This window comes from Egretta garzetta, unplaced genomic scaffold, assembly GCF_000687185.1.
Source record: "Egretta garzetta isolate BGI_Z169 unplaced genomic scaffold, ASM68718v1 scaffold133, whole genome shotgun sequence".
In the NCBI taxonomy this organism is placed as follows: Eukaryota; Metazoa; Chordata; class Aves; order Pelecaniformes; family Ardeidae; genus Egretta; species Egretta garzetta.
The window spans coordinates 5230653-5258491 of NW_009259111.1; the positions used below are offsets into that span (position 1 = coordinate 5230653).

The following is a 27839-nucleotide window of genomic DNA, read 5'->3' on the forward strand; positions in this document are numbered from 1 at the left end:
GGGCAAGTGTCAGCCCAAGTCACCTGCTTTCCCTTTGGGGCTGAGCAGCCACCCGTGGGTTATACAGACTGTAGCCTCCCAGTGGTTATCCGGGCTGCTGGACTCCCCCCCCAGCACGGTTGTTGCTGATCCAGCCATGAGCCCCAGGCTTGCAAGGCCCATCATCTTTACTTCGGACACTATCAAACACCAGTGTCTTGATTTAGGTGCTAGATAAAGGTTTCCAGTCACCGGGAGCTCCAGCCTCACCTCCTGTCTGAACTGAGACCTGAAAACCCATTCCTTCCTGCCTGTACTTTTCCCTGGGCACACAGTCCCCTAGTCTACATGAGCAGTAGCTGCCTGCACAGGCACATTTGGGAAGGAGGAAGCAAAAGATGCTTCATGTGCACGCGCTCACGTAAGGTTTTGGATGTGTGCTGCCATTGTCAGGGGGCAGCGGGAGCATCCCAGAAGATCTGGTCATCATCATTCCCATGGATAAGCCCTGGTGGCACCAGAAAGACAGCAATGGGATTTATCTTTAGTTTTATTCCTACTGGTGCGGTCTGGGCTTTTCCCCTGCACACAACCTCTCATTGAGATCGACTGGGATGTGCCTTGCCCTCCTGCATTTCATTTTGCCTGGATGGTACTCGCCTTTGTAACCCGGCCTCCTTTGAAGTCGGGGAAGAGCCAGTGTACCTGGCTGGAATGCCTGCTGTCATCAATAAACAAAAGAGAGAGGAAATTGTTTGCAAGGGAAATAACAGGCACTGCCCCTGGCTGTGTACACATGTCACAGGATAAACCATCTTTTTTTTTTTTTTTTTTTCCCCCTTCCCCCCCTCCTTCTTTAAAGGCAAATAAGTCTCCCAATAAATGCATAAGAACAGCCAAATCTCTCCTTGTCATTATGCTGGATTCGCAAACTGGGGTTCGTTACCCAAGTTCAGCTGATCCTGCAGAAAAATACTCTATTTGATTTCTGGGAAGACAGCAGCTCCCATTTGCTCAGAAGAGCCAATTGCCCATTTTATTGTCAACCTCATTAACCGATTTCAGAAATCCCTTGCAGGATGGGAAAGGTTGTTGCTGTTTGAAGGTTTAAGCTGCTGGTTTTTTGGAAGAATTTTGAATGGTGAAGCCCTAGCCCTGCTGCATGGAGCTGCCCGCTGCTGAGCAGAACTGGCTGTACCTGCAAGTAGCCAACCTCACTAGCGGAGGCTAGAGGAGTTATGCACAGGCTCGGCTGCTCCTCTGTGCTCAGTGGACATGGGACTCTTTTACAGATTCTTCCGGCAGCACCGATCAAAAGCTCGAGAGAGCCCAGCAACAAAATAAATTCCCTTTCGCGCAACAGCCTGGCAATGAAAAGATGCGAGACGGTTGGCGAGGCAGGCGCAGCAGGTCAGATAAGCTGGTCCCGCCTAGCAGAGAAGATGCAGGGCCCCATCCCCAGCGCAGATAGCATGATTCACATCAGAGGCAGCCTCCCACGCGCTGTACCCATCTCTCTTGCCTTTGAACTTGTGCCCAGCTGGCAGCTCCCAGGGCGAGCGCAGTGCCGGCTGGGGTGGGACCCATGGGTGGGCAGGGGCTGCACCAGACCGCAGGGGGCAACAGAAATCACAAGGCTTTTCTGCAGGGACTGAAGGTGGTGCAAAACCTTGGAAGGGGGAAAGGGGAGTTGTTTTACTGACACGGTGATGCCAGAAAGCGCTTGAGAAGTAGTTCAGGTCTCGCAGGGGAGCAGGAGGGCGGTGGGACTAGAAGGAGAGCTGAGGGTGAGGACCAAACTGCTGAAGGCAGCACTTTGCTGAAGAAGGGGAAGAGGACCGGGTGTTTTGCAAACTCCAGCCTAATGGCTTGCTTTCCCCCCTCCACAGATTTAAATCCTTCAAAGCCAGGAAACTGGAGAACTTTCTGTTTGTTGTTGCAAGGTCCTTTCACCAAGTGGGTTTTCCCCTTAGGCATACCTGGCTGTAATTAAATCCCCGGCTCTTTAATCATCTCTTTTGCTGTGCAGGGGAAAAAAAAAAAAGCACAAGGGACAGACTGGTGATAAGATGATACGCAATGTAAATCTCTCCTCCAGGAATCTCTCTCATCTTTTCAGGATCGCTCCGTACCAACTTGTCCCTCCAGAAGCTGCACAGCTAGAGGTGGAGTTTGTACAACAATATGAATTTAAACGCAGTAAATAGAACAGATGTCTTATGATTTCTTGATCCTCAGGGTAATAAATATCTACTCCTTTGTCCCACCCAGAGTTTTTGTTTGGTGCATTTTGCTTTGGTTTTTTGGAAAAAAAGTTCTTAAAGGAAAGCTTCCCCCACCCCCTCCCGTGGTTTGAAATCTAAGCATCAGACGTGACTTTAGATACCAGCCAGGGACTCCAGGTATTTCACTTGCCTAATCCTCCAGCAGCCTTTTCCAAGCCAGATGTTATGCCTGGAAGTTCTCCATGCTATTGTGCTCACAACTCCAAAAAGCGCCGAAGTCTAGGCCCACTTCTGCCCATTATGCAAAGTTAAATTATTTAAAATTATTATGAAATTAATTATTCTCTGGAGGGAGATTGAATGGCATCTCACACTCCCAGGCATTCATTCTGAGGGAAATTTTGTTCGCATGACTTCTGAGATGAGAGGACTCTGGAAGCCTGGCCCTGGAGGAGAGAGGGATTGCGTCCCTGATGGGCTCTCACACCTCTTGCCTGGAGACGCACCGGCAATCAGATAAAGACGCTTCAAACATCTCATATGAGCAAGGGAACCTCTGCAACGCAAGACGCCCAGCGCAGCGGCACCCTTCCTGCTGTCTGCCTTCCCCGCCTCATTTTGTTATCTCCCACCCAACTCCTCCTCCTCGACTTATGCTGGCACAGTCCCAGCTCATCAGACAGCCCCACGCTATCAGGGAGATTCAAGTATCACAGCAGAGCCCTGGATTGCTCAAATTACTCCCAGCTTGCTATTGTCTCTTCCCCATTAGCCCACTCCAGCCTTGGACATAGTTCATTTTCTAAGCCACAACTTTGTTCTTCATCAGCCGGCTCTTTGTCCCAATGCTATGACACGGCCTTCCCACACATCCTTCTCTGACCTCTTTTGGCTCTGTCCCAACTCAGAAGTGAGCCCTCTTCCCACCTTCAACTGCACTTAAGCCCACCCCTTACTTTCCAATATCCTCTGCTATGAGATGATACCACATACAGTAAATCGGTGCCAGCTCCTGGGCCTGTGCTTCATCCAGAGAGCCCTGAAGTCCCCGATCCACACGGACAGGTACTCACCTTTACAACACATCAGCAGACGTCTTACTTTGGGCCACTCAGGTCTCCATGAGACAGGCTGGGAGCAGCAGCAAGGCAACCTACGTCCCTCCATGCCGGGGTACAAGCGGTAGCAAGGAGATGTACCACCAGTGCCAGGGTGAAGGGTGACCACACTGTGGCAGCCAATTTGGCAAAGGGAAGAGGGTGCTGGGGATGCCCCATGCCATGAGTGTTGATCATTGGTGCTACATGCATGGCGTTGTGAGGACAAACCCCACCACCAGCACCAGCTGAGCCACTTCAGTGCTGGCAAGTGCCATGAACCCTTCCCATGTGGAGAGAGCTGATGGTCAGCAAGGGAACAACAGAGGGGTGGCTCTAGGGAGTGGACAGTCAAAGGCTATCAGGCTCCCAGGCTCCAAAAACCAGCCCTGAATCTGCCTTCCAAACCTGCAGGGATCCTCTCAGGCTGGGCACAGGGCAACCCCCCATATGCTGGGGTCCTGTGGGGTCACAAAGTGTCAAGACAGGACCAAGCATGATGAGGTGAGGCCAAGGAGCTCCAGATGGGATCCTTCGGCAGGGCTGCCTGAGTTACCTGGGCTGCTCACTAATATCCTCCATCTGCAAAGGTAGCAAATGCCTTGCCTCCCATGGGGTTGGTGTTTCTGTGCTGATCTCCCCTTGCAAAGAGGTTCTTGAGATGCCGACAACAAAGTACTAGAGTTGCCTACCAAAATTTAGGTGGACTGACCTGAAGCCATTCAAAAATCTCCTCTCTAGGTGCTCTGCAGCTGGCTTGGATGGGAAGAACAGTGAGAAACAGAGATGTTTACAGGGCATTGGCCGCTTCTCACCACAGTAGGTTAAATGAGGCTGAGAAGCTGGAAAATTAGGTTAAGCAATTGGAGCATAATATCCTTGGGGCGGGAGAGGAAAGTGAGAAGAGACCATCGCTATTTGAGTCATCCTGGGATTACTGATTGGGCTGGGAAAGGAGGCTGGAGCATCACCTTCTGTGCTAGAGGAAGACGTCAATTTTTAGAAGAACTCATTACAAAAATAGGGACTACAAGAACACAAAGCAACAATCCTGCTAAAAGTTGCCACAAATTGGCAGACCAGGCAGTGCTTTTCTTGGTGCAAGACTTTTGGGGAAGAGCTGAGTAAAGGGCTCAGCTAAGCCTTGCTGGCTGTGCCATTCCCGGTGCGCCCCTGAAGCCGCTCAGTGCGTGCAACCTGTGCTGGGAGCAGGCGAGACCCTGGGACACAGCGCTGGGCGCATCGGCCAGCCGTGCTGCGCAACCACCCAGGCACTGCGTTCAGCATCCACAGGGAGGTTTAAAGTAAACAGGACATGGCTCGATTTTTTAATTTCTGTGACGTCTGCTCCCATCTATAAAAGTCCTTAAATGTGACCCATTTTCATGCCCAGGGAGGGATGCAAACAGGAGGGGGATGTTTTCTCTAACAGGAGGGCTCAGAGCAAGCCCAGGAGAATGGGAAACCCCCTCCCCCCAATATTTTATGGAAAGGCAAACTAAGGAATGAGAAATCAAAGCTGAGGATCTGGTTGATTAAATTCATTGAAAAGGACATTATATTCCTCATGAATAAAGCTATAATTTACTCAGTGAAGTGGGGAAGCCAGTCAGCAGATATTAATCACCGTTCACCCATCCAGACTGGTGGAATTTGCTTGCACCTTGATCTGCATTTATATCTCCAGCAGTATCAATTCACTGTTCAACAGAAACAAATGCATCTGAAGTGCCAGCTGGGACAAGGTGAAGGCACACGAGCAGCTCTGGGGCTCAGCAGGACAGAGCTGGCACAGGCTGCATTCTCTGCATACATCTTCCATTGGAGGAACCACAATTCAGTGACTATCTGCAAGAGATACCTTTGGGAGGTTCCAGGCAGAGACTTGATTTGAAAGTAAACGCAGAAATTCTAATGTTTTACAATAATTTAAAAGCCAGATGGTGAGAGTATCATTCGCACCAGTTAAGGATCTGGTCCTGTGTAAACCAGAGCAGAGCTTGCCAGTGATAAAGTGAAAAGAACAGTCACGAAAGCAGAAAGCAGCGCTTTGCAAGCTCTCAGGCAAGACGGTTTTGCTGCCACTGGGAATCAGGTGTCCTGAGCTTTTAAAAAGAATAAAACATTTGTTTCCCCTTTCCTTTTTGGTGTTCTGACAGCAAACCCCAATGCAGCATCATGAAGGAGAAAAGTTTGTACCCTATGACCGCTTCACTCCTCCTATATTTCTGATGTCCAGAGTCACCTGCCATAGGAAAATGCATAGCAACATGGACAGAAACTGCATGGACAGAGGAAAGCAAACTGCCTGGCTGACAAAAGCTGGTGTCTGTGCCAAATGTCCCAAGGCAAAGACTCCCCAGCAAAGCAGATGCTGCACCTGAGCCTGTAGGCCACTGCTGGATCAGAGCGTGGTAAATTAGGGTGTGATTGGCCTCTGCGGGGTGAAACCCGGTGGCTATGGGAAGGGGCAAGTCCCTGGTTAGCACTGACATCTGATTATTTGTTAGGAATCAGAGTGAATGCTATAATTCCCATATCTTCCAAGGCTGTATCAATACCTAGGGTACACCGGCATGGCAGCGCAGGTAACCTTATCTACAGTAGTTTCAACCAAACTAATCTGGGAAACAATAGCAGTGAAGACAGACAGATATCCCAGACTTAACAGCAGTGTCGTGAAGACAGATATAATGGACCTGACAGCAGCATGCAAGGTCCATCTAGCAACATGAAGGCACTCCTGCCCTGGCTGTACAAGTGCCGCTTTTACCTTCTGCGCTGTTGCTGCCCATGTTAGCTGGCTCGAAACAAACACACCGTATCCATGCTGCAACCCCAAGTTGTGGACGCATATAACATGGGTTTAACTTACAGGTCTAAGTTAAGAGCTGTTGGGAAGTCCCTCTACATCCAAAGGGGGAAGATGATAGCAGAGGGCGACTTGGCCCCTCTAAAACCTGAGTGATTCCTGCAGACCCTGGTCTAGGAGGGGGCATACAAAGACTAACACAGGGAAAGCCTCTGTTAGCAGTGGAGTTTGGATCAGCAGCACGCTTTGGAAAGCAGCTGTGGAGCAGCAAACTGGTTTGCTTTCCCATGGGACTGGATGGGAGGGTGCCTCCAGCTGGCAGCAGATGTTGAGCTCATGGGACTGAGCGACAGCTAATCCAAAGCCACCCTCCCAGGACGGAGATGGCAAAGGCACCAGCTCCTCGGCTCCAGCCGGTTTACTCTGTAGACGCCACTTGTTGATGTACAGCCACGCTCGTCAGCTGGTGTCCAAGATGCCCAGATTTGGTGAGACCAGGGCAGAGCCCAAGCAACTGGTAATACTATGCCAAATCCAAATCACAAGGGAAGGAACTAAAGCTGCCATTTCCCAGATGAGAAGCTCCTCCAGATACCACAGGAACTCTGTGGCAATGCCCAGGAAATGAAGGTGGATTTAATAACGAGACCACCCTCCTTCAGGATATTGCTTAACTTGCATTCCTACCTTCAGGCTTGCTTATAACCATCTGTTGCTCTTTCTGCAAAATTATTAGCGTCTTCCTCTTCTTTCAAAAGGAAAATTCTGCTATAATACAGCATCTTATTTTTTTGGCCCTGCTACTGCCTAATTCAGCTGACTTTTCCTTTTTATCCATTTTGCAAGTCTCCTGATTATATACCATTGCCCATCTTTAATTTTTTTTTTTTTTTTTTGAAGCAACTATCTGCTGTGCTTATTCCCATGCAGCAGAAACGAGTCCTTCCTCAACACTGAAGGCACCTCTGAAAACGCTGGTAAGACCGTCTACTTACATAAATTTACAGGGTGCTGCTAAGTAAATGTAAATCAGCTAACCTGCACCAATGAAAACCTTAGTCAAGGCACTTTGGCTTCAATGTAAGTTCTGTACAAAAATGAGGACAACATGTCTGTCCGAGGAAATTTTAGCTCTGCAGCTTAAAGATCTGCAAAGAAGGTCAAGGGGAAGAGAGCTTTCAGGACACTCCTTGCTCTGACTTTTTCCCGTTCCAAGGAACAGAATAAATTTGGAGTCGCTTCTATTTTTCAAAGCCAAGTGCCACATGGCAGAGGTAGGATTTGCCCATCAATATTATGCCTGGATTTGGGAGAGCATGTGTCAAAAAGGTAGCAAATTAGATGGCAGTGTTGTCAAGGGAGGGGACTTCCACTTCACTTACCATTTGAAGGACACCAAAATATGACATCAGGTATCCAGACTCTACTGCTTCCAATCCAAAGAAATCCATAGAGATGATGGAAAACATAATCAGGAACAAACCTAGAAGGAGGGTTAACAAAAAGCATACATCAGTATACTTGCACTGCGTATAGTGGCCAAGACTCTGCTCCCAGTCACCTCCAGTATGGGTCAGTAGCTCTCCCTGGGATTACCAGGGCTGGATAAAAACCCGAGCAGAATCCTATACAAAGTCAGCGTAGTAAATTAATCTTTAAATGTTAACTTTTTTTACCCCCCTTCCTTTCATCTTTAAAATAATGTGACTATGTAGGCTGTAGATTCAGCTGTTTATTATAAACCGGTAAATATTTTTATCACTGAAGCCAAACCAACCATTAAGGCAACAAGAAAACATTTGTTCAGACAAGACTGTAACCATAAACATAATCTGATTGGATTCCTTGCCCCTTCTGCCTAACTTTAGATTTTCACCATGGGGAACACTGCCTGGGAAACAACTGGGTGACATCAGCCTAAATACAGCATTTCACCGCACGCCTGGGCAGTGACGTCACTGGCACGTGAAATCTCTCGCTCTCCTGGACCGACAGCGGTGTCAAACACAAGCAGTCGTGAAAGTACAGACAGAAGCAGCACAGGCTGGTTCTGCTTTGCAATTAAGGCAATTTCTGGAGAGCACAACGGAAGATGCCCACTCAATCTCACATGAAAAGACAATAGCGTGCGTTTCCCCCTGTGCAAAATGTACACAAATACAGACATGCATACACACGCTCTTGTCGTACACAAAGAGCCATCAAATTAAAAATATTATGACAAGACATTGCTCTCAAAGAGATGGTATGGGGTAGGAGGCTGCTGCCTCCCCTAGTGTCTTGTGCACCTCAGATGGACCAAGGCAGTAGGAAACAGGGGCTCTCTATGCCTGAGCATCCCCACAATGTGCCCTTTGGAGAGCACTGATCCTGCTGGGGAGAGGAGGAGAGCAGATGACCTTTAGGGGTCCTGCCCTTCCTCATAGGATCCTCCGAGGTACAAAGACTGGGTAAATAGGGAGCTGCGGTCCTCTCCTGAAGAAAAAAAGAGCCCAGGAGGCAATGCGTGAGGACTGAGAAGACAGCTTGTGGCCTGGCAAAGTGAGTCACTAACCCCGCGGCATGGGAAGGAGTTACTGGCATTTCCTGGAAGCGCGAAGAAAGCGATCCCAAATTGCTGATGAAAACGCCGTGGAGGACTTGCACCCTAACAAACCCGCGCAACTCCACCACATTCAGCAGCCTGACAGTGCTGCTACCAGTTGAGCACCTGCAGCAACAAGGACCTCCCTCCAAGCACCCCAAGCCTTTTCCTGGAGGGAACACCGCCCTCCCGCCCCGGGACCTGCCACAAAGCCTTCTTGAACCACACCGGGGACCCCTTAATGGGCATAGCTGCACCCCCATGGTGTTGGGGGAGAGGGATGGGGGGCAGGAAGGGTGCCCCGTTCTGCTACTCTCTGGATATTTGGAGAAGGTGCCAGGGAGCTGGGGCTCGTGAAGATTTATGGCTTCACTACACCCCTCCGCGGAGAGCACCTTGTCGTTATCCAGTTGCTTTGAAATCGCTCTTAGCTCAAGCCAGCTTAAGGTAACATGCAAATAACCATATTTACTCACAACATCCAAACCAGGCAACAGAGTTGCACATGTTCATAAAAGGCACACCTGAAGAAATGAAAGAAAAACCACACTTCGTTTCACTTGCAGGAAGATTAGATCGAAGCGGGTGCTCGCCCTTCATCCTGCTACCCCACTGCAGGTACCACCTAGGAGGGGTTCGACCTTCCTACATACCTGATGCTTCTTCCCGGTACCACGCGCCAGCTTCTGCCGCTCCTCTCCCCTTTGAAGTCCCTCACCAAGTTAAGGCAGATTTGGATCTTTCTCCTGCAAACAAGCTGATTTCTTTCGGGGCAGGGGGATAAGCTGAGCTCTTTAGCGTTACGCATTGCACGGCTCCCCGGGAGATGCAAAGGTCTCTTCTTTAGATGGGTGTCATCTCCCCCTGCCTGCATGGTCACTTAAAGCTACCTGGGCAAGGGAGACCCCCCCTGCTCCCTCTGCTTTCAGCAACTAAGTGGGTCTCTCCCACTGGCAACGCATTTCTTGGTGAAACCCACAGGGTGAGTCCTAGATTGAACTCAGAAGATTTTCTGCTCATCTGAACATGCGTAAGCATTTCTTACAAAGAGTTCAGCAGTTCCCACCTGAGTAGGCTGAGCGCAGCCATGCGAGTGATGTACCCCTGGGGAGGGCTCTTCTGGGGACACCAAAACCCCACACAGAAGCTGCCAGAATAAGCTTCAATCCACACTGTGAGGCTCGGGTTTTCAACAGGAAAAAAAATGAAAAACAGCAAAAAATATCCCCAAAACCCTCACCTTTTTTGGGGGGTGGGGTGGGGTGGGTGTGTCTAAATAAGGGGTGAACTCCTTAGAAAACCTGGCACTGGAGGGATGAGTAACCAGGGTTATGCAGCAGAAGGCAGGTAAATGGTTTGCAAAACGTGATAAAGACACAGAAAAGCACCAAGGAGACAGGGGAGTGCAACCTGTATTTAAAAAAAAAAAAAAAATCCCATGACATTTCTAAAAGCAGCCCGTGGCTTTGGGAGGGCCAGCTTAGCAACCCTTATCGAGAGCCGGTGTGAAAAGGCGAGCGCGGCCCCTGGGAGCCTGTCTCAGCCCTCCTACGCCGGCTTGCAAACACAACGGGGTGCAGAGCCCCACGGCCCACAGCAAGATCCTTCTCTGCACATGTGAAAGAAAGTCCCCTTAAAAATGGGATGCGGGTGCTAAAGTGATTGGTTAACACCAGGTTTTCCAAAGGGATTAGGCAGCCAAGGATTCATACAAGCAGCTATTTATCAGTATTTTGAAGGCCCTGGTGATTTCTGGTCAGTGAGAGGTATGTTTGACATTTTTATCCTCGTGTTTTCTTTTCTGTCTCTTATCTACTGCAATTGCAGTGAGACTCGCTTTTCCCAGGTCAGTTGAGGATGCAATTTGGCCACGCTGGAGCGGCCTCCTGCCCGTCCACCCCTTGGCAGCTACCACAGAGCCCGCATCTCTGCTTTTATGCAACACAGGGAGGAGGTTCCCAGCCCTGCAGCCCTCCCAGGGAGGCTCTTTCGGTCTCAAACAAGCTAATTTTAGACAACAATGAGATCCATAAGGAACAGAAGATTTTCTTCTGTGTATATCACAAACTTGTTTACAAAGTAAATAGAGAACAGTCTGTAATTTGGATGATCTAATTAATTATACAGTTGCAGCCAGGAGATGAAAGGTAAATGAGCTCATGAGGAGCTCAGCCTCCAGCTGTGAGCTGTAGAGAAGTAGGTGATGGCCAAATCCCTTTTGAGCTGCCATTGTATGGTCAAGTAGCCTGAAGAGAGACCTGCAAAGAAGTCACTAGGATTTTGATCACTCCTTGACAAGATGAACCCACTCCTGCTCTCACTGAAGTACTCCCAGCCGTTTCGGTGACAGACTGTCAGCCCATGTCCTGCCTTAACTCTCAGCTTCACCGTCTCCATCCTCTTTGCCTAGAAGTTCCCTTGCAGTTTTGGGCAGGAGGTGTTTACTTTGGTTGGGTGCACGTTTTTGCTGTGCAACAAACGGTAAAAGAAGAATGCCTTCTGCAACAGGGAGGAATTTGCATTTCAGCAGGGATGACTAAAACCAAGCGCATCTCAACCGGCCTTTGGAAAAAGGAGAGCGCACAAGAAATGACCGTGCGGATTGCATATGGATGCGGTCTCGGGATGGCATTTTTAAACAGAGAAGTGAAGGCTACTTTAAGCTGAGAAATGAGCCAGAAGCAGCAAAGAAAACCCTTTTAAAACACCACTTGACTACCTCGTTCCTTGAAACGCTGTCATCTTATAGACGCTTTTAAAAATACAATTTTAAAAGTTTAGTTTCAGAAGACCCTAAAAAGTGCACTATTAGGGCAATCCACCCATCCATCAAGGCTGTAGCCTGTCCCCAGTGCTGGCAGTAGGACCATCTGGCATTACTGATCTCAGCCAATGCCAACTACATACAAAAAAAAAAAAAAAAAAAAAAAAAAAAAAAAAAAAAAAAAAAAAATCAGAAGTCCTTTACTTCCCTGCATGCTATTCTACAGCTCCAGTGGACTTGTTCCCCCAGAGCCTTAGCAAGGAATAACAGACAAACCTGGCCAAGCCCAGAAACGCCATCCCCTTCTGATTCAGCCACTCTCCACAGCCAAATCTACTTACATTTGTAACCTGAATTTACAGTTCACAAATTAGAATTTAATTTGTAAATTACACTTCATGTTATTTAAACTTCAAGGGCTTCTTCAGACACAGATGAATTAGAAAAAGATGCAAAGCATAAAAGTTGAGGTACCTTAAATCCTCTCTTAGGATCCTTGTTTGGAAGGGAATTGCCTTAGTTTGTTCAGATGCATGATGTGCATGTTTTGATGCATACGAAACTCAATCCTTGAAACTGTAATCAGTAGAAACTGGACTTCTAGGTTTGACTGGGAAAAGAGCCATGAAGGCTCCCTGTGTAGAACAGCAATGAACATCACCCTTTCCTCACACCACCACTAGCAAGGTTGGCTTGTCTCTAGACAAGCGGGGCTGGGGGAAGAAGCTAGCGGGTAGGCAGAATTAAAGATTATTAAATTGTGACCAAGGATGAGTATAACCAAACAAATTGGGAGACACGGACTATGCCATGACAGCAACTTATGCCAAAGGAGCAGGGCAACAGGCATGTTTGGGATGGGTTTGAGGTAGCAGCAGGTTCCCACCATGACACAAAAACCCCAAGCAGAACATAAAAAGAAGAGAAGAACAAGCACCACCATCGATGTGCAAGGGAAGAAAGGTGCTGTGGTTCCCCTGCACGCAGCCGGCAGTTAGAGCAGCCACAGACTCCCATCTAGCTATCATTTTTAGTTGTTGGGAAAAAGGTTAGGGCACACATACCCCTTAAAATCATTAAGTTAAATCAGGAAGGACCTCAGTGTTTCTGGCAGACTACAAATGATTTCTCTGCTCTGAAGAGGTTACAGCCTAAGTAGAAATGACAGACAAGAGGAAAAAAAACATTTTCAGGCAGGGGGATGGGGTAGAGATATTAAGTGATTTGCCAAAAGTCACAGAAGCAGCCTGTGGCAAGTAGTCTGTTTTGCATTAAGTCCCAGGTTTTTGACCCTATGTAGCTGAGAGCATTTGAAAGCACCCAGCATCGAGTCAGGAGCTGAATCCTCGCTGCTCCGTGATCAAAAGCAACGTGCTTTCAGTGACTTGAGACAAGCCTGGTCTACAGTGTTTGTCGTCTTCTTTTAAATACATCAGCAATCATGGGTAACGGGTGAGATTTACCTATGGGAAGTCCAGCAAAGACCTTGACTATAAAAACTTCCATTACTCCAGGAAACTTCATCAGGCGCAGGATTTCTCTGATGCTGAACACGCTGCCAGACTGTGAAGTGCCTACAGAAGATGACATATTGATTAATATTGATTAATACTCTGTTTGTACGGGCTAGAGGCAGGAAGCAAGAGACTCTGAGCCTGTCTACTCAGGTTCACCACCACCTTTCCAAAAAGGTGAGTCTCTGCAGCACCAGCTTTCTTCCGACAGCAGGAGATTGGGAGCTGGTGCTGGGTCTGTATGCAGAGGACCCCCGGGTGACAGCCGGACTGCCTCCTGTGCTGGGCCAAACTAACCCCCAGCCAGGGGTCCATGATCATCTTTTCTGAGATGTGTGGCAAGCACTGGGCTGGAAGCCTGCAATTTTGCATGGCAGAGTGGTCGGCAGGTAGGGAATAATATTCTTCCACATGCACACCTTAGGGATTAAAGCATCAGGATTTCAAGGTTGGCACCTTTTTGCCCTTTACCAGAGCCCTTACAGCATTTCAGTCCCCTGTCCCCATTCACGTGCTATTTATCAGAAATACTAAATACTCACTGTGCCCCGTCACATGACGGTCTGACTTGGGTTTAGCCTGCAAAGGGATCCAAACCACTGCTATCATGGTATTTATGAGATTTCCCACAAGCCCAACGTACGTTGGAACAAAAATGCTGCGAACAGAAAAAATACAGGTAAGTGGATAAATAGCATAAACAAGACATACATACCTCTGTCCTGCAACAGCTTGGGCACTTGGATGAGGAACAATCCCCTTGAAGTTGCAGTACAGAAGGTTATAAAAGAGCTCACATCCTTTCATGGGAGCTTTGGGTACAACCACGGTTTGAAATTTCACCAAAAGATGGCTATTGCCATCAGGATCGTTTCTTGTTTGTATTAATAATAGGGTATAATTCAATGCTTTTAAATCTGTGTCAGGGGAAAAGAGCCCCTCTTGGTTTAATGAAGCTTAGAAATATTCCCATGGGAAGCACAGCAACTGCTTGTTAGGATCCATCTAATCCCCCATCTCATCCCCAGTTTCATTCATCTAAGTATCATCTCACACTCCTTGAAATTCCTCAGCAAAATGAAATGAAGTTAAGGAAAGTGAAGAAAGTACTCAAGATGATTAGGGATGTTAGAATCCAGCCCAGCCTACAAGCAGAACCAAAACCACCGGAGATACAATACCACATGAAAAGGAAACGCTAAAAATAACAAACACAATTTACAAAGCCTTCTGAGGAGGTGAGTAAACAGCACTTTGAACGATGCACCTCCTTTTCTCCAAAGGTGCCCAAAACCAAATCAGCTGGCCTTCAACTGCCCAACAAAGCCCCAAAGGTTGGATCTTTAACAGAAGCGGACTGCATCCTTAGATGTAGACCCAACGAAGAGCAATTATTAACAGTAGTTTTACAATGATAAAAAGGAACAGTTACAACTGATCTAAAAAACCCAAACACAAACCACGTAAAAGTCAATAGAGTCAATAATAAGTCCTCAATTATCACTGTCTTCTTAAAAGAGATTAGGAAATGACCCCTGCTAGGCTTCAAGGGCATGTGGGAAGATTTCAGACTCTGATGGTCTTTAACTCTGCCAAACACAGATGGAGCAAAGTCCAAGGCTGGAAGAGCGAAACTCTGGAGAGTGGAGCTGAAAACAAAGGAAGAAGCATGTTTTGTCTTTAACAGTGAGAGCAATTATCCACTAAACCAGTTCATTAGAAGTCTTCCTGAGCACGGGACCCCTGCTAGTGGAAGAGTTTCATAAAACATGTGCTTAAAACCTACTGCAGGATGCAGGTTTGGGGTGGGAACGCCCAGCAGAAACACCAAAGGCTGGGGTCACAGGGGGGGCAAGACTAAGTGACCATCACAGTCTCTTTGAGGCATCAAAATTAAAGCACCTTGGATTTCAGCAAAACAATGTCTGGATTTCACCAGAGAAGGCTTTGGAGCCATATGAGTCCATGCAGACTCAGAGGCCACTGTGCCACCCCTGTATCCCCAGCAACCTGTGCTGCAAAACCAAGATGCAAAGTTGAGCTGCGAGCTGTCGACGAATGCTCCCTGTGAGCCTGCTGACAAAGGACTGCTCATTGCCTGACTTTTTACAGCTGCTTTCCTTGTCAGACCACGGCATGTAATTTTTTTGCACAATAATCAGCAGCACTAATTGTAAAAGCCTCGAGTTTCCTCCATGCTAGACACAGGTGTGGTCTGACTAATTTCTAGAGTATTCTTAAAGTCCCAGAGCAAGACAGCAAGGATTGAGACGCAAACAACTGAGAAAAGCATCAAAGAGCAAATATATATATATATACACACACACATGTATTCCCACTAATTGCAACGGCAAAAATCCCAGCTGACTATTTTATGTCTCATTAATTATTATTAATAATAACAACAAAGTCAGATAATATCTTCCTGCAAATGGACTTTTAGTGCAGTAATTTAGACCTGCTGCCTTCCATCCACCAAGCTGTTCTGCTAATTCCCCTGGACCACAAAATTAGTCACTTACTGGATCGTTATTTTTTATTTTTAGTGCAGCAGATTGCCACTCTCAGATTTAAAATTATCTGCCAAACAGTGCCCAGTGTATTGAAATCAACTTTGTGGACCCACGTTTTTATCCAAGAAATCTGGAATTTCTACTTTGCATTGCAACATAAAGTAAATTTACTAACAAAATAGAGAAGATAAAATAATCAAAATAAATATCTACAGCTGGCTTAATGTTTTTTGGGATTTCTATATTTCAAGCTTTCATTCTAATACGGAAAAAATGCATCACAAAAATTTGCGTTGGACAGAAAACTTCCTTTCCAGTCCTATCTTTTCCTGAGTCTGGAAAACCAGACTCCCACATGCAATGTAAATATGTTTTACTCTTCAGATCCAAGAAGAATTACAGGAAGCAATGAGGGAAGGATCCTCCTATAAAACCAGTAAGCAAATGATGCACTACTTCACTGCAAGCATACAACTGATAATTCATGGCTGTGAAAGGGAGAGGAGAACCTTGACATTCTACATATTTGGGAAAACCTGGGCTTGCTATAATGGATTCATGGCATTTTGTGTGGCTGGACTCTGAAGTGAGAGAAATCCAGTAAAATATAGAGCTCGAAATTGTGTATCCCAGACAAGCCTGAAGCATTCAAAATCATCTGAAAATCCCTTTTCTTAGCCACAGTTTCTGTAAGTGCTTTGTCTTTTTCCGCATATGAAGCATTATCATTTGTTGATGGGAAGGTGATGAAGGCATAGCCTTGGGTTAGCAGCTCCGCTATCTTGTCCTACACAGCAGGGATGAACTCTGGAATTGGCGATAATGCATCTGTGTCCAGGAAACCACCTCTTGCATTTGTTCACATGTTAAAGAAAGATGAAGTAAAACCAAGGGTCATAAAAAATGCCACATCAACACAGCAGCCCATTCATATTTTTTTCCTGATGCATCTTCATGTCTTTTTTTTCCTGATGTTTCCTTTACAACCCATGAATTATGCATGACAACACCTCCTGTGTCACTCCTTTTGGTACAGTGTCAGTGGGATGCATCCCCCCAGTCCTACAGTGAAAGGCAACTGTTTTACAAAGAAGCAGCACGGGGCAGCTTTCCTGAAGCCCTGGCACATCATCACCTCTGAACTCCCCGTGATGTTGGCTTTGGGGCTTGGGTGGGTGAGGGACTCTAGACAATGTCTTTTCCTCTTACAAGAGGATACAGAAATATTTACACTGTCATGTAAAGGGACACGAGTGGTTAAACCAGCGTGCACGTGCTGAATCATTATTTCTGGCAGCAGGGAAGACAAATGCCGCCAGGTTGAGCTGACAGTATTCTTGCAACAATGCTGATCAGGAGACCGGAGGCCAATGCGTTTGCTGGGGAAACATGAAGTTGCAATGCTGCTGCCAGATCCTCCGCTAGAGCTGCTCCCTGTCACTGGCACCAGGGGAAGCTCTACCCACCCCGCTGGATGCTGCTGGAAGGGGAGCTGCAGCCCTGCAGAGGTGGGTCGGAAGGAGGTGGTGGTGGTTCGGAGGAGTCCAGCAAGCAGCAGGATGGCAGGGTGGGGTTTGCACCCCACAACAGCCCTGAGGAACAGCGCTTTGGCAAAGGGTACGGTGATGCTCTTGTCACCAGCAAAGAAAACTGCTGCATGCTAAGCAAGTGGAGGACCCAGGGCCAAGCTGTTGCTCTTATTTCTTACCAGTCTGATGAGGAACAAGTGGTACAAACCAGAAGAGCTGAGCTGAAGGCGAGACACCCCGACCCCTCAGCGTAGCCAAAGGCTGGGGGTGGGAACGATTGCAGGGTTGGCAGCTCCTGCTGCACAAGACTTGGCTCAAGGGCACTCATCTTACTTTTTTTAAAGATTTAAGCATGAAATCTCATCTCTGCAGAAATCAGCGGGAGTCCTTCTGCATTCAATTTTGCCTCTTTGCCTTATCAGGAGGCAGTTTCACCAGGAAGGGCCATGGTGATAGCACTATTAAGACAAATGAGACACATTAAGCAGGTTGCTCCCGCGGGACCTTTTCCCATCCTCTTCCCCTTCCTGCCCTCTGTCTCGTCCCTCCTGGCTGTCCGCAAACCAGCCATGTGGAGCCAGAGCGAGCCCTGCCAAAACCAGCAGCAGGTTTCCTGAGTGGGACGGGAGAACAAAGGATGTGGGCAGGACTAATACAATTCAATTAAAGGGAGCAAAAGGGCGCCAGCTTCGGCAGCCAAGATCATTGTGCGGCCTCTTCCAGCTTCTCACTGATTAATAGAGGTTAAGAGCCTTTACCGTCCTGGGCTTTATGGTCAAAATAACTTGGGTAAATTTATCTGTGTACTTCAGCATGTTACTTAGAATTCCTTTGCTTCTCTTGCATCTGGAGAGACATTCCCTTGCTGACTTTTGCCAGCAGCCTTCCTTGCTCTTCCCTGGGCTTTTCCACTAGCAAAGCTCCTCTTAGGCTGTCGGCTAAGACCACAGCTACCCACCCTTCTTTGTGTGTTTTCAGCCTTGCTGTGAAAGGGAGAACAAAATGCATCACCCTGTCCTGCACAGGACTGACGTGCCCCAAGGTCCTGCTGCCAGGAGGGTGCAGAGCAATCCTCTGCAGAGAGCAAACAGCCAGACTCGGAGGAGGACTAGTTTTTGCCAACAGGAACAGCCTCAGCTTGCCCTGACTTAAAGTTTTCAGAGAAATAAGAAAACATGAGCAGAGGGACCCAGAGGCCAGGAGCCCACAGCATTAGCCAAACACTGCTTAACAACATAACAAAAACCTCCTCTTTTCATTTTCCAGAGGCGATTAGGCAAGTGTGGTGGATGCATTAAAAGCATCCATTAAGAGAGTTTTAAAGGGTTTCAAAAAGCAGGATGGTGAGCCCAGGGCACATTTGCCACGGGACTGATGGTGTGGCCATGGATAAGGGACTAGCAGCTGACAGCTAGGATTGCCCATCTGGAAACTCCATCCTTAATGCTGGTGGGAAAGCAGAATTGATGACGAAACCATTAATAGTAAAGTCATGGTAAAGAGGTTAAACCTGAAGAAAATATTAGCATCTAAAGCCAGCTGGAGGAGGTTTGCATTTCTTCCCATCAAATGCTTAACCAGCCTCTTGTATTTACCTGTAGGTAACTGTAAATCCCAATGTGCACCACGTTTCCTGGGTGAGGCGAAGCGAGGACATGCTCTATGTTTCTTCACAACCTGCTCCCATCAGGGTCAATTAGGATGAGGCAAATGAGCGCAGTCAGGGTTCAGTTTCTGAATCAAGCCATGAGGCAGTAATACAGGTGACAGCAAGGGATCCCACAGGCTCCCCAACTCCTGGAAACGATGCTTTGCAGCTCTGCCCCAAGGGTCGCACACCCCTGAAGTCAGAAGGAGCATCAGAAAAATCTGGCACAGTTTATGGCAAACACAGATCTTGGAAAGTGGGGCCTGGCCAGCCAAGAATGTGTGGGTGTATATACATACATATATATGTAAAAACACATATGCAGAGCATTTCCCAGTAGGTTTGAAGCAAAACTTCCATGAAAAATTCAATCCCACAAAGGCGCACGGACTATGCAGAGATCAGGCAGTGGCACAGGAGCAGGAGAGAAGCCACTGACCAGGCATTTGCAAGCAGGTAATATTTTCAGCTGGCAGATGAGGGCATCTGAACAGAGTCCTCACCAGTACCTGCCAACTGCAGCTCCCAGGCAGTGCCAAGGAGGGATGGGCATTGGAGCTTCCCATGGAAGCACCATGGAAGGCTACAACAAACCACTACAGGACAGAGTTTTGGGCTCCAGCCCAAATTCCAGTCCCTGCTCTGACCTTGCTGGGCTGCAATTCCCATCTTTGGTTTCCTGCCTGAAAAGGCTGGGCCAGACCCATGAAGGTACCTAAGGGCTGCTGCCAGCTGGGAGGCTGCATTCAGGCTGTGCCCGCAGTGAGATGGTATCAATCGCTTTCTGATTAGCATTCCAGCCACAGAGCCTGGCTCTGCAAAGCCCAGGAGAAAAACGCGCGCGTGTAATTGCACAATTAAACGTTGCATCAATACAGCGATTCTTTCGAGGAGGAAGCAGTTCCCAATGATTCCCTGAGGATTAAAGGATCAACGTGTATTTCGGCAGTGAATGGGATTGTGTTTGTTTTCTTTCTCTTTTTCTTAATAAAGTCAAAGTTGAACATGGAGAGAGCACAAATTGTTTTTTAGTGACTCACTCCTACTTCAAAACAACGCTGCATAAAGCCAGCATTCATAGCCGGCCCAGATTCCTTAAAGAGCTCTGAAAGGACTCTCAAAATATTTCTTTGATTGCAGTTCGGCCACACTATCTGCTCATCCACTCACACCCTTGATGGGGCAGCAATGGGTGAAAAACAGCTGGTGAGTTAAAAAGAAAAGAAAAGCAAAAAACTGAGGTGAAAAAAACAAGTTCAGGTGAGACTACGACACCAAACCACGCTCTCCAGTAAACAGCTTTGGGTCCGTAAGAAAGTGAGCAGTGGCCACCGTGTTCCTGATGACTTGGTGATACATAAACCTAGCGCAAAACTTATTGCAAATTAGGTACAGTTTTGTTCAAGAAACTTTGTTTTACTGTCTTGACAATGCTTGCTGAGCGTATCTCACCTTTGACCCATCACGATCTGGTCTATGTTGTTAAGATTCCTCCCAAAGACAAAAAAAAAAAATCAAGCACAAAATTTCACCAAAGCTTCTTAAAGAAACAAACCCACAAAATCCTCAATCAAGAATAGATTTACTGAGCCTCAAAAAATTTCACGTTTCCTAGGACATTCACACAAGCGTATAGAGATAGCCTGGCTTCCACAGCCCCAGGCAAGAAACGGCGCAGTAACACAAATAAACCCAGACAGCCCAGCGCTCAGCAGGCTTCAAGGCAGCCCTGCCCATGAAGGATGGCCAGTTCCACTCATCACATTATCCGTGCCTTTGGAACCTTCCTTTCCGCAGTTCCCACTCCCTGTCCTCATGGAAAAAACATCACACAAAGGCATGAATAAGCGTGACATGAGTCTTTCCTCCTGGCTCTCCTGTCCAAGCAAATGCCCATGTGAAAACAGTACATGAAGCAAGGAGCAGAGGTTAATGCCAGCTGAAGAAGTGTTAAATCCCACGTGGGAACAAACGCAGCCTCCAAGGGACATGTGCCGGAGAAACATGCCCTTTCTCACTTGCTTCCTCATGGTCAGGTAGAAGGTACTTCACAAGAGACAGGACAAATCACCTGGGCTAAATCACCCGTATTTCATTGTAGCCCCTCAGTGGGACTCCTTTGGTTGCAATTTCCCCATTATTTCAGGGGGAGCCTGGGATTTCTCCAGACACAGAACATACAACCTGAGCAGATACCCACCCCCACCCATGCATCAGTAGGAAAAGGAGGGAGTGCACTGCCCCGATGCAACTGGAAACCATGACCAGGGTGTCCTTTTTGCCACATGTGTTTCAGATGAGGAGCAGAAGCAGTTGGCTGCTGCTGCTTTGGGGAGAGCAGAAGGCTCTTTTTCACTCCAGTGACCTTGACATCATTGCAGGCTGTCCAAGGAGGCGGTGAGAGTCTGCGTCCGCACCCTCCGCAGAGCCCCTCACGGGGCGAGAATGAGTCACCCGCATACAAGTGCTCATTCTACTGGTTATTTCTAGTGGCAGGCACATCTGGAAAATTCAGGTGGTGGGAAAGGAAAAAAAAGATGAAGGGGGGTATGGGCATCCTGCATCACTCGTTTCCGTCAGAACCGGGTGGGGGAGGGATGCTGACGATTGGCACTGGTGCATTAGCAGGGCAAAGAGCCAGGAGTGCAATGGCAGAGGCATGTGAGGGCTGCCATGTGCTGGGGACACCAGGCGTGGGAGGGCACCAGGAGTTCACAGCCGTCCTCAAAGTCATTGGAGCTACCTGTGGCTTAACTTCCCTTAAGGGACATTTGCTCCTGTGCGTGTCACCAACCCAACACAAGGAGGGTTGCTGGTGGGACTGACACTCAACCTTGCAGAAAAAAACGCTTTAGGTCAGTGCAGGGCACTGACTAAAAAACACTCGGGCTTTTTCCAGAGGGAAAATCCTCCTTTGGCAGAGCTCCCTATGTAAGCAGTGCCCTGTGCGAAAGGATAAGGCTGGCTGTCAACTGGGGCTCCGCAGCAACAAGGCTATCTGTCCCCCTCCCTGAGCGCCTGCTGCAGGGAAAATCCCAGCAATGCAAAGCAGCTCAAACTAACTGGCCCCTGCCACAGCCACAGCTCAAGCGCGGCAGATCCCGCTGCCAGGGCTTGGAGGGGACGGCTGTGGCAGGGGGCTAAATCCCACGCAGCGGGGGCAGCCGCGACGCCAGCCCCCGCAGCAGGGGTGTGAGGGGGCCGGCTGTGGCAGGATGCTAATTCCCAGGCAGCTGGAGCAGCCTGCCTGCGCCAGCCCATCCTGCTGCCCGATCCAACGCGGCGCCCTCCCAAGGAACTCAGCTAATTGCCAGAAGAGGCATATCAGTTACGTTTCAATAAGACGTGGGCGGATTTGCATGCTTTGCCCATAAGCCGCCACTAATTTCGAGTGTCATTTATTCTCGTGTGCTCTTTTCTGTTAAAACACCCTATTTCAAAATACTGCACTTTGCTAATTCAAAGCTTGCACTTGTATGTGTGATTATTGCTTTCCCCTGCTGCATGTGTTGACAGCCCCACTGGCATCTCAGTGCACTGAGCACCTGTGCATTTACATGCATTTATAACGTATGGGGGAATAAGCTGCACTCCATAGAAGATTTTAGCCAGCTGGCTGGCTAAGGCATTGCTTGCCTCATACTCTGCGGTATCACCCTATACGTCTAGAATTGGAGGAGTCTAGACAAGGGCCAGGTATGAGCTGCACTCCCTGAATGGGGGCTTGCAACATCTGGCTTTGATCCCAGCGGTGCTAATACTGGATGAGCTGGGGCGGGTGAAGATAGGTATCAGAAAGTAGGTGTAAGCGGTCAGTTCTTGCAATAGAGGCATCCCACCGGTGAGGCCAGGACATGTGCTGTTCGATCTATCTGTGAACAATCTGGAGTAGCAGTGAGGTAAGGAAGCTTGCTGAGGATACGCAACTAAAAGAGTACTGGGGAAAAGAGCAGGCAGTGGGGAATTGCGTATGGCCCTTACAGGGCTGAGGAATTGGGCAATAACATGGCAGATTAAATTTGAAGTGATGCACGCAGGGAAAACAAGTCTTAAATTCACATATGAAATGATGGTTTCTGAACAGCTTATTATTACTTACGGGGGAGACCTTTGGACTATCAGACCATTCCACAAAAACGTCAGCTCAGTGCTCAGCTAACCAAACATTAGGGACTACCACGAAAGAAACAGCAAGCAAGCAGAGAACCTCATTAGACCACTGTATAAACTCCTGGTTCACCAGTACTTTGAAGAGCACATGCAATCCTGGTCCCCTCCTCTCAAAAGAATATCTAAGAAGTGGGACAGGCACAGAGGATGGGAACAAGGACAATTCATGGCAACCGATTTTGTGCCTGAGGAGGCTGAGAGCCTTCACCTCAGGAAGGAGATGTCCAAGGGACATCTAATAAAGGTCCACAAGTCGGTGAGGGACTTGGAGCAGGGGGTTGCGAAGTGACTGACACGGTCATTTCCACCACAAGAACTGGGAAGCACCAAACGAAGCTGTGAGAGGCTGGTTCAAAACAAAGAGAAAGGCCTAATTCTTCCCACAACATGTAGAAGGTCAATGGGGTTTGATGCTACTGGTGTTGTGGAAGCAAAAGGTTTAGACAGGTACAAGGAGAGACTGGACAAGCACTTGGAGAAATGATCCACTGAAGGTTACCAAAGAGTCTCAAACCACATTCATTTGCGTCAGGAAATCCCCTGAGCTGAAAATAGTTGGAGGCTGGAAAAGTAATCGGTGAGGTATTATGCAAGTTTGTCCCTCTCTTTCTCTTCCCTGGCTTCTTACTGTGATTTTTATTGGAGAAAGGATACCAGTTCACACTGAGACACAAGTGCAATTTCCTCCTCTGCAACAGGACTCAAAACAGTGTCTCCCACCACCATCTCACAAACCAGACAAGGCTCATTTTTGCTCATTCCCTTGGAAAACACTGCTTTTTTCCTACAATCTTTAAACATTCCAGATAATAAATAAGAATAACCACTACTCTCACTTTGTGCTCAGGACACGCATCTGGAAAAGGGTAATGCTACATTTCAGTCCAAGTAATGTTCATGTATCTTTTCAAGTGACTGCTTAATATAACACAAAGATGCAATCCCCTCATTGATTAAACATGGATTTTTCCCAGTCTTTTTCTTGGATACTCCAACCATACAAAGTAATAATAGTTTTTGAGGTCCCCCCACCTTCTTCATAGTGAAGGTTTGTTCCTTAACGGGTGGCAAAACATTTAAGTAATTATTTTTTTTTTCTAATTAAGCAACAAAAACTGCTCTTCCAAGCTCAGAATGCGGTAAATTATTAAAATGCTCAGTTTGGGTGTGTTGCTGGGTAAGGACTCCCACACACAGACTGGTTAGAAGGTGAGCAGTGCTTGCTAGACTACCCGGTGACTCACCACCAAATACATCGTTAATCATATGTTACAGCATGTCTGACTTCATAGAGTACTGTAGGTGGTGTGAAATAATCTCTGAATGAGTTCAAGCTTTTTCTAGCTTTTATGAGGTTACAATGCTTCAGACTCCAAAAGACTCAGCTGGGCAGGAAACTGTTGAGGATTTGCTATAGTAACCTGGGCTGCACTCCTGGCACGTCAGGTCTCAGCTCATGGAGATGGATCCGCAAGTTTGGCATCGGCTGCACCACCTCTCACCGATCGCGATGCACTCGCTTACTCAGAGCTGGCTCAAAGCAATGCGTGGGCAGAGCTGAATTTTGCTGCCCAAGGATGAGGGGTGGGGTCCGGGTAGTTCCTGTGAGGGGAAGGGGTAGGATTTGGCTGGGAAAGAAAGCACGAAGAGAGCTCTGGCAAGCCAGGACCACTGCCTTTGCTGGCACTAAGGAGACAGGCGGTGACAGCTACTTCCAAGACTACCTCCCCCACATTCCAAAACCAGACACAGACACCAGATGCTCTGGCTTTCCTCAATGAGCACGCCTTCTCGCCACTCTGGCATAGGCAAATAGACAACAGGACCAGGGGCAGAGAGTCCAATGCTGCAGGCAACTACCTGTTTTGCCAGTGCTTGGAGGTGTCCCAGAACTGGCCCACCAAAGGATTCAAGCTCCTTCCCCTACCCGTCCCTTTTGCAAGTGGGGCACTGGCAAGGCTACTGCAATGATCCAAGAGAGCAATCCTTGCGTCACGCAAAAGAAAGGGCTCCCTCCACACCCCACACCCGAAGGCTAATGAGGCAAATAGCAAAGTCATTGACTAGCCAAGTCTGACACTTAAATTTCATCTCTTACCAGGACTACATTCACGTGAATGACATTTTTAAGCAACGTAATCTCTGGCAAAACAAGTTACTTCTGTACCTTGAGGTAAGTAACTGTAAATGCATCATCCTACCAGAGGTACGGCACAGACTGATCTTGCCTTGGAACAAGTAGTGGCAGCCAACACCTCCTACCTCGAGGTGTGAAAAATCCTGCTGTGCTACATCAAGGGCTCCAGCGCCTTTTGCCCAGTAAGACCTTTTAATGAACTAGGACACATTAGGGCTAATTTTGTACGGGAAGCAGTGTTGGACCGCTAATACCCAAAAGTCACAAATAAAACATTTCACATGTCAGGTAGAAGACTTCCCAGCATCCCACTCCAACCTCTTGGGTTGCACAACAGGCCCCTTGGAAACAACCCTTTCTCCAGCAAAGACAGAGCCTGAGGGCTGTGGTGCCGCTGATTTGATTTCATGAAGAGTTTGACCCCAGAAGGAGGCATCTGCATGAGAAGGGTGAGTCACTCCATTTCAATAATGGGCGAAACCATTAATTAAAGGCACACAGTTTGCTTGCTCGGGCAGGCTTCCTACACTCAAACCAGGAGTGGTCTCACTGTTACTACATTTACCAAACTCCCCCAAATTAATTATTTTGTTTCCCTCATCCCATAGCGACAATGGTTTCTGCACATTAAATATATTCAGACAGGAGGTGGTTCTGCCTTTCATATTTGCAAATTGTAGTAGTTTTCTCTCCTACACAGGTTGTAGGACAAACGCTAGCCAAGGAACAGCTAAGAAACTTTGCATTCAATGACGTATTTTCAAGTACTTTGTTTAGCATAGTAGAAAATAATCTATTTGGGTTAAAAAGCACATTCAGCTGAAGTTGCTTACACTCTTTGGAGCAATGAATTGAAAACAGATTCAATGTATTTCATACCAGTCAAATGAAATTGCAGGGTCTTCTACCCATCTTGCATATTTCAGTGGATTCCAGCATTGCCAAAACCCTGAACAAGAACATCCTTTACCCGCAGACCGGGTGCAGTGGTTGCATTTCAAGCTCTGCCTCACACACCTTTGCTCTAAGCTGGAGGTGCTCCCCTTAGGGAGAAAAAGTGCTTCGTTCACTCTCCACACCACGTTTCATCTTGGCCCCACTACTGAGACCACCTACAGGGATGCCAGTTAGCATCAGCTGCATTATGCTGAACTGGTATTTACAGGAGCGCTCGGTGGGAACCACATCTTAGGCAGCTTCATGGGCAGCCTCTCCACCCAGCCACACGCTTACGGCAGAAGCCTGCTCCATCCACCACCGAACGACAGCAACTGCAAGCTACCTGGAGGACTTGCATGAAAAATTGTGAGCACAGTGTTTACTGTATTTTTAGTTGCATTTAATTGCAAATTAGCAGCTGGAAACGAGAAGGGGTGAGCACCATGTGAGCAGCCAGCTGCCTGCAGAGGAGTTTGGAAACCTCCAATTACACATTTCTGTAGCTCCAACAAGCGAAGTGCTGGCCCGCTGCACGCTTGGGGTTTGCTGTACCTCGAAGATTTTCTTTTCAAGCCATCTGGTGTTGCAAGAGCCAGAGGCCACACACTTCTTTGGCAGGACATCTTAGGCAACACCTGTATTTTAGATGCTACAACCAGGCAACTCAAGGCAGCAATGGGCCATGTTCTTTAGCAGCTGGCAGTGACAATGATTTTAGACTGGTGCTTGAGATACCCTAGAGCCTTGCAGAAGCTGTCTGCTTTCAGTGCACCAAATATGTCCACGTAAACAGACAAACTGGTTGATGAGGAAATTACTTACCCTTTGAAGTGACTAGTGGTTCTTTTCAGTGCACAACGAAAAAGCGTTGTGTTTTCATTTCACTTCAATTTTATTTTCAGCAGAGAAAAAACATGAAAACATGGACTACAAAGTGCCGCCAAGCCTGTTGGATGTACAGCACCAGGTAAATACTGGGGTGTCCAAAGTACAAGGATCTCCAGACCTGGATCCACATCAGTCCTTATATAAAGTTTTCCTTCCTTACACACAGAGTCAGACCGAACTCAGCAGCAGCTGAAAAACTCACAGTTCAAATCTCACAACTTATCCTCATAACCTCCCCACACGAGTGATGGTGGTGCAAACTCCCCATATGTACTCTTGGGGAAATGAAGTACAGAACACTTAAGTGCCCCAGTAAGGTCCCATAAAGATCATAGTGGAAAAAAAAAGCCTTAAAAATCAGATGTCTCACATGCAAGTTCAGTGCTCAGACCAGTGGACCACACTTTTCCTCTCCTCTTTCTTTTCCCTGGATCCCCCCAAAAGCCTTTTCTGCTGCCCCAGCCACAACACCGATGCAACGGGAACCCACAACTGGCTGCATCTTGCAGCACCCTGAGAACACACCACCAGCACCACATATGACAGCACCACTGATGGAAGAAGCAAACATATGTAGGTTTTGTGACATCCCTATTACTGTTTCAAGAATTCCTTCTGAGAACCCTTGCCACTGCACGCCAGTGTCAGCTGGCCCAGCTCCACGGGAATCGGCTGCCCCAGAAACAGGCTTCGCCCCAGGGATGCATCCTGGAGCCCTGACTCAATGAAAGCACAAATTTGAGTCAGTGGAAACTTGTCTGAGGAAGGACTGAGTAAAAACCACAGGGTCAAAGTAAAACACGCCACGCGGATTCTGAGGAATTAGCGAGAAACGCTGCAAACCCAGCTGCATCAGGGGCATCATGGAAAAGGGGTTGGAAGAGATCAACCGGGAGCATCATGGAAAAGATGCAAAGTCAATAAGAGCTGAAAATGGTTTGTAGGATCAAGCCCAACATAAGCAGCATAGATACAATGGCTGCCAAACCCCATCAAAATGGCAGCACCCAGTACAAAGAGCCCAGCACAGAACAGATATG

General features: G+C 47.7%; 1 protein-coding gene across 1 annotated transcript in view; it reads right to left on the minus strand.

Annotated features, from left to right (window-relative positions):
• The window catches only part of SLC22A18 (solute carrier family 22 member 18), a 62422-nt gene that overhangs the window by 11287 nt on the left and 23296 nt on the right, over positions 1-27839 (minus strand). The window contains exons 5-7 of the mRNA XM_009635451.2: positions 13518-13633; positions 12925-13035; positions 7496-7596 (exon numbers count right to left, since the gene is read on the minus strand). Of these exons, the coding sequence (XP_009633746.2) occupies positions 7496-7596; positions 12925-13035; positions 13518-13633 (328 nt within the window). The remainder of the gene's footprint in view (positions 1-7495; positions 7597-12924; positions 13036-13517; positions 13634-27839) is intronic.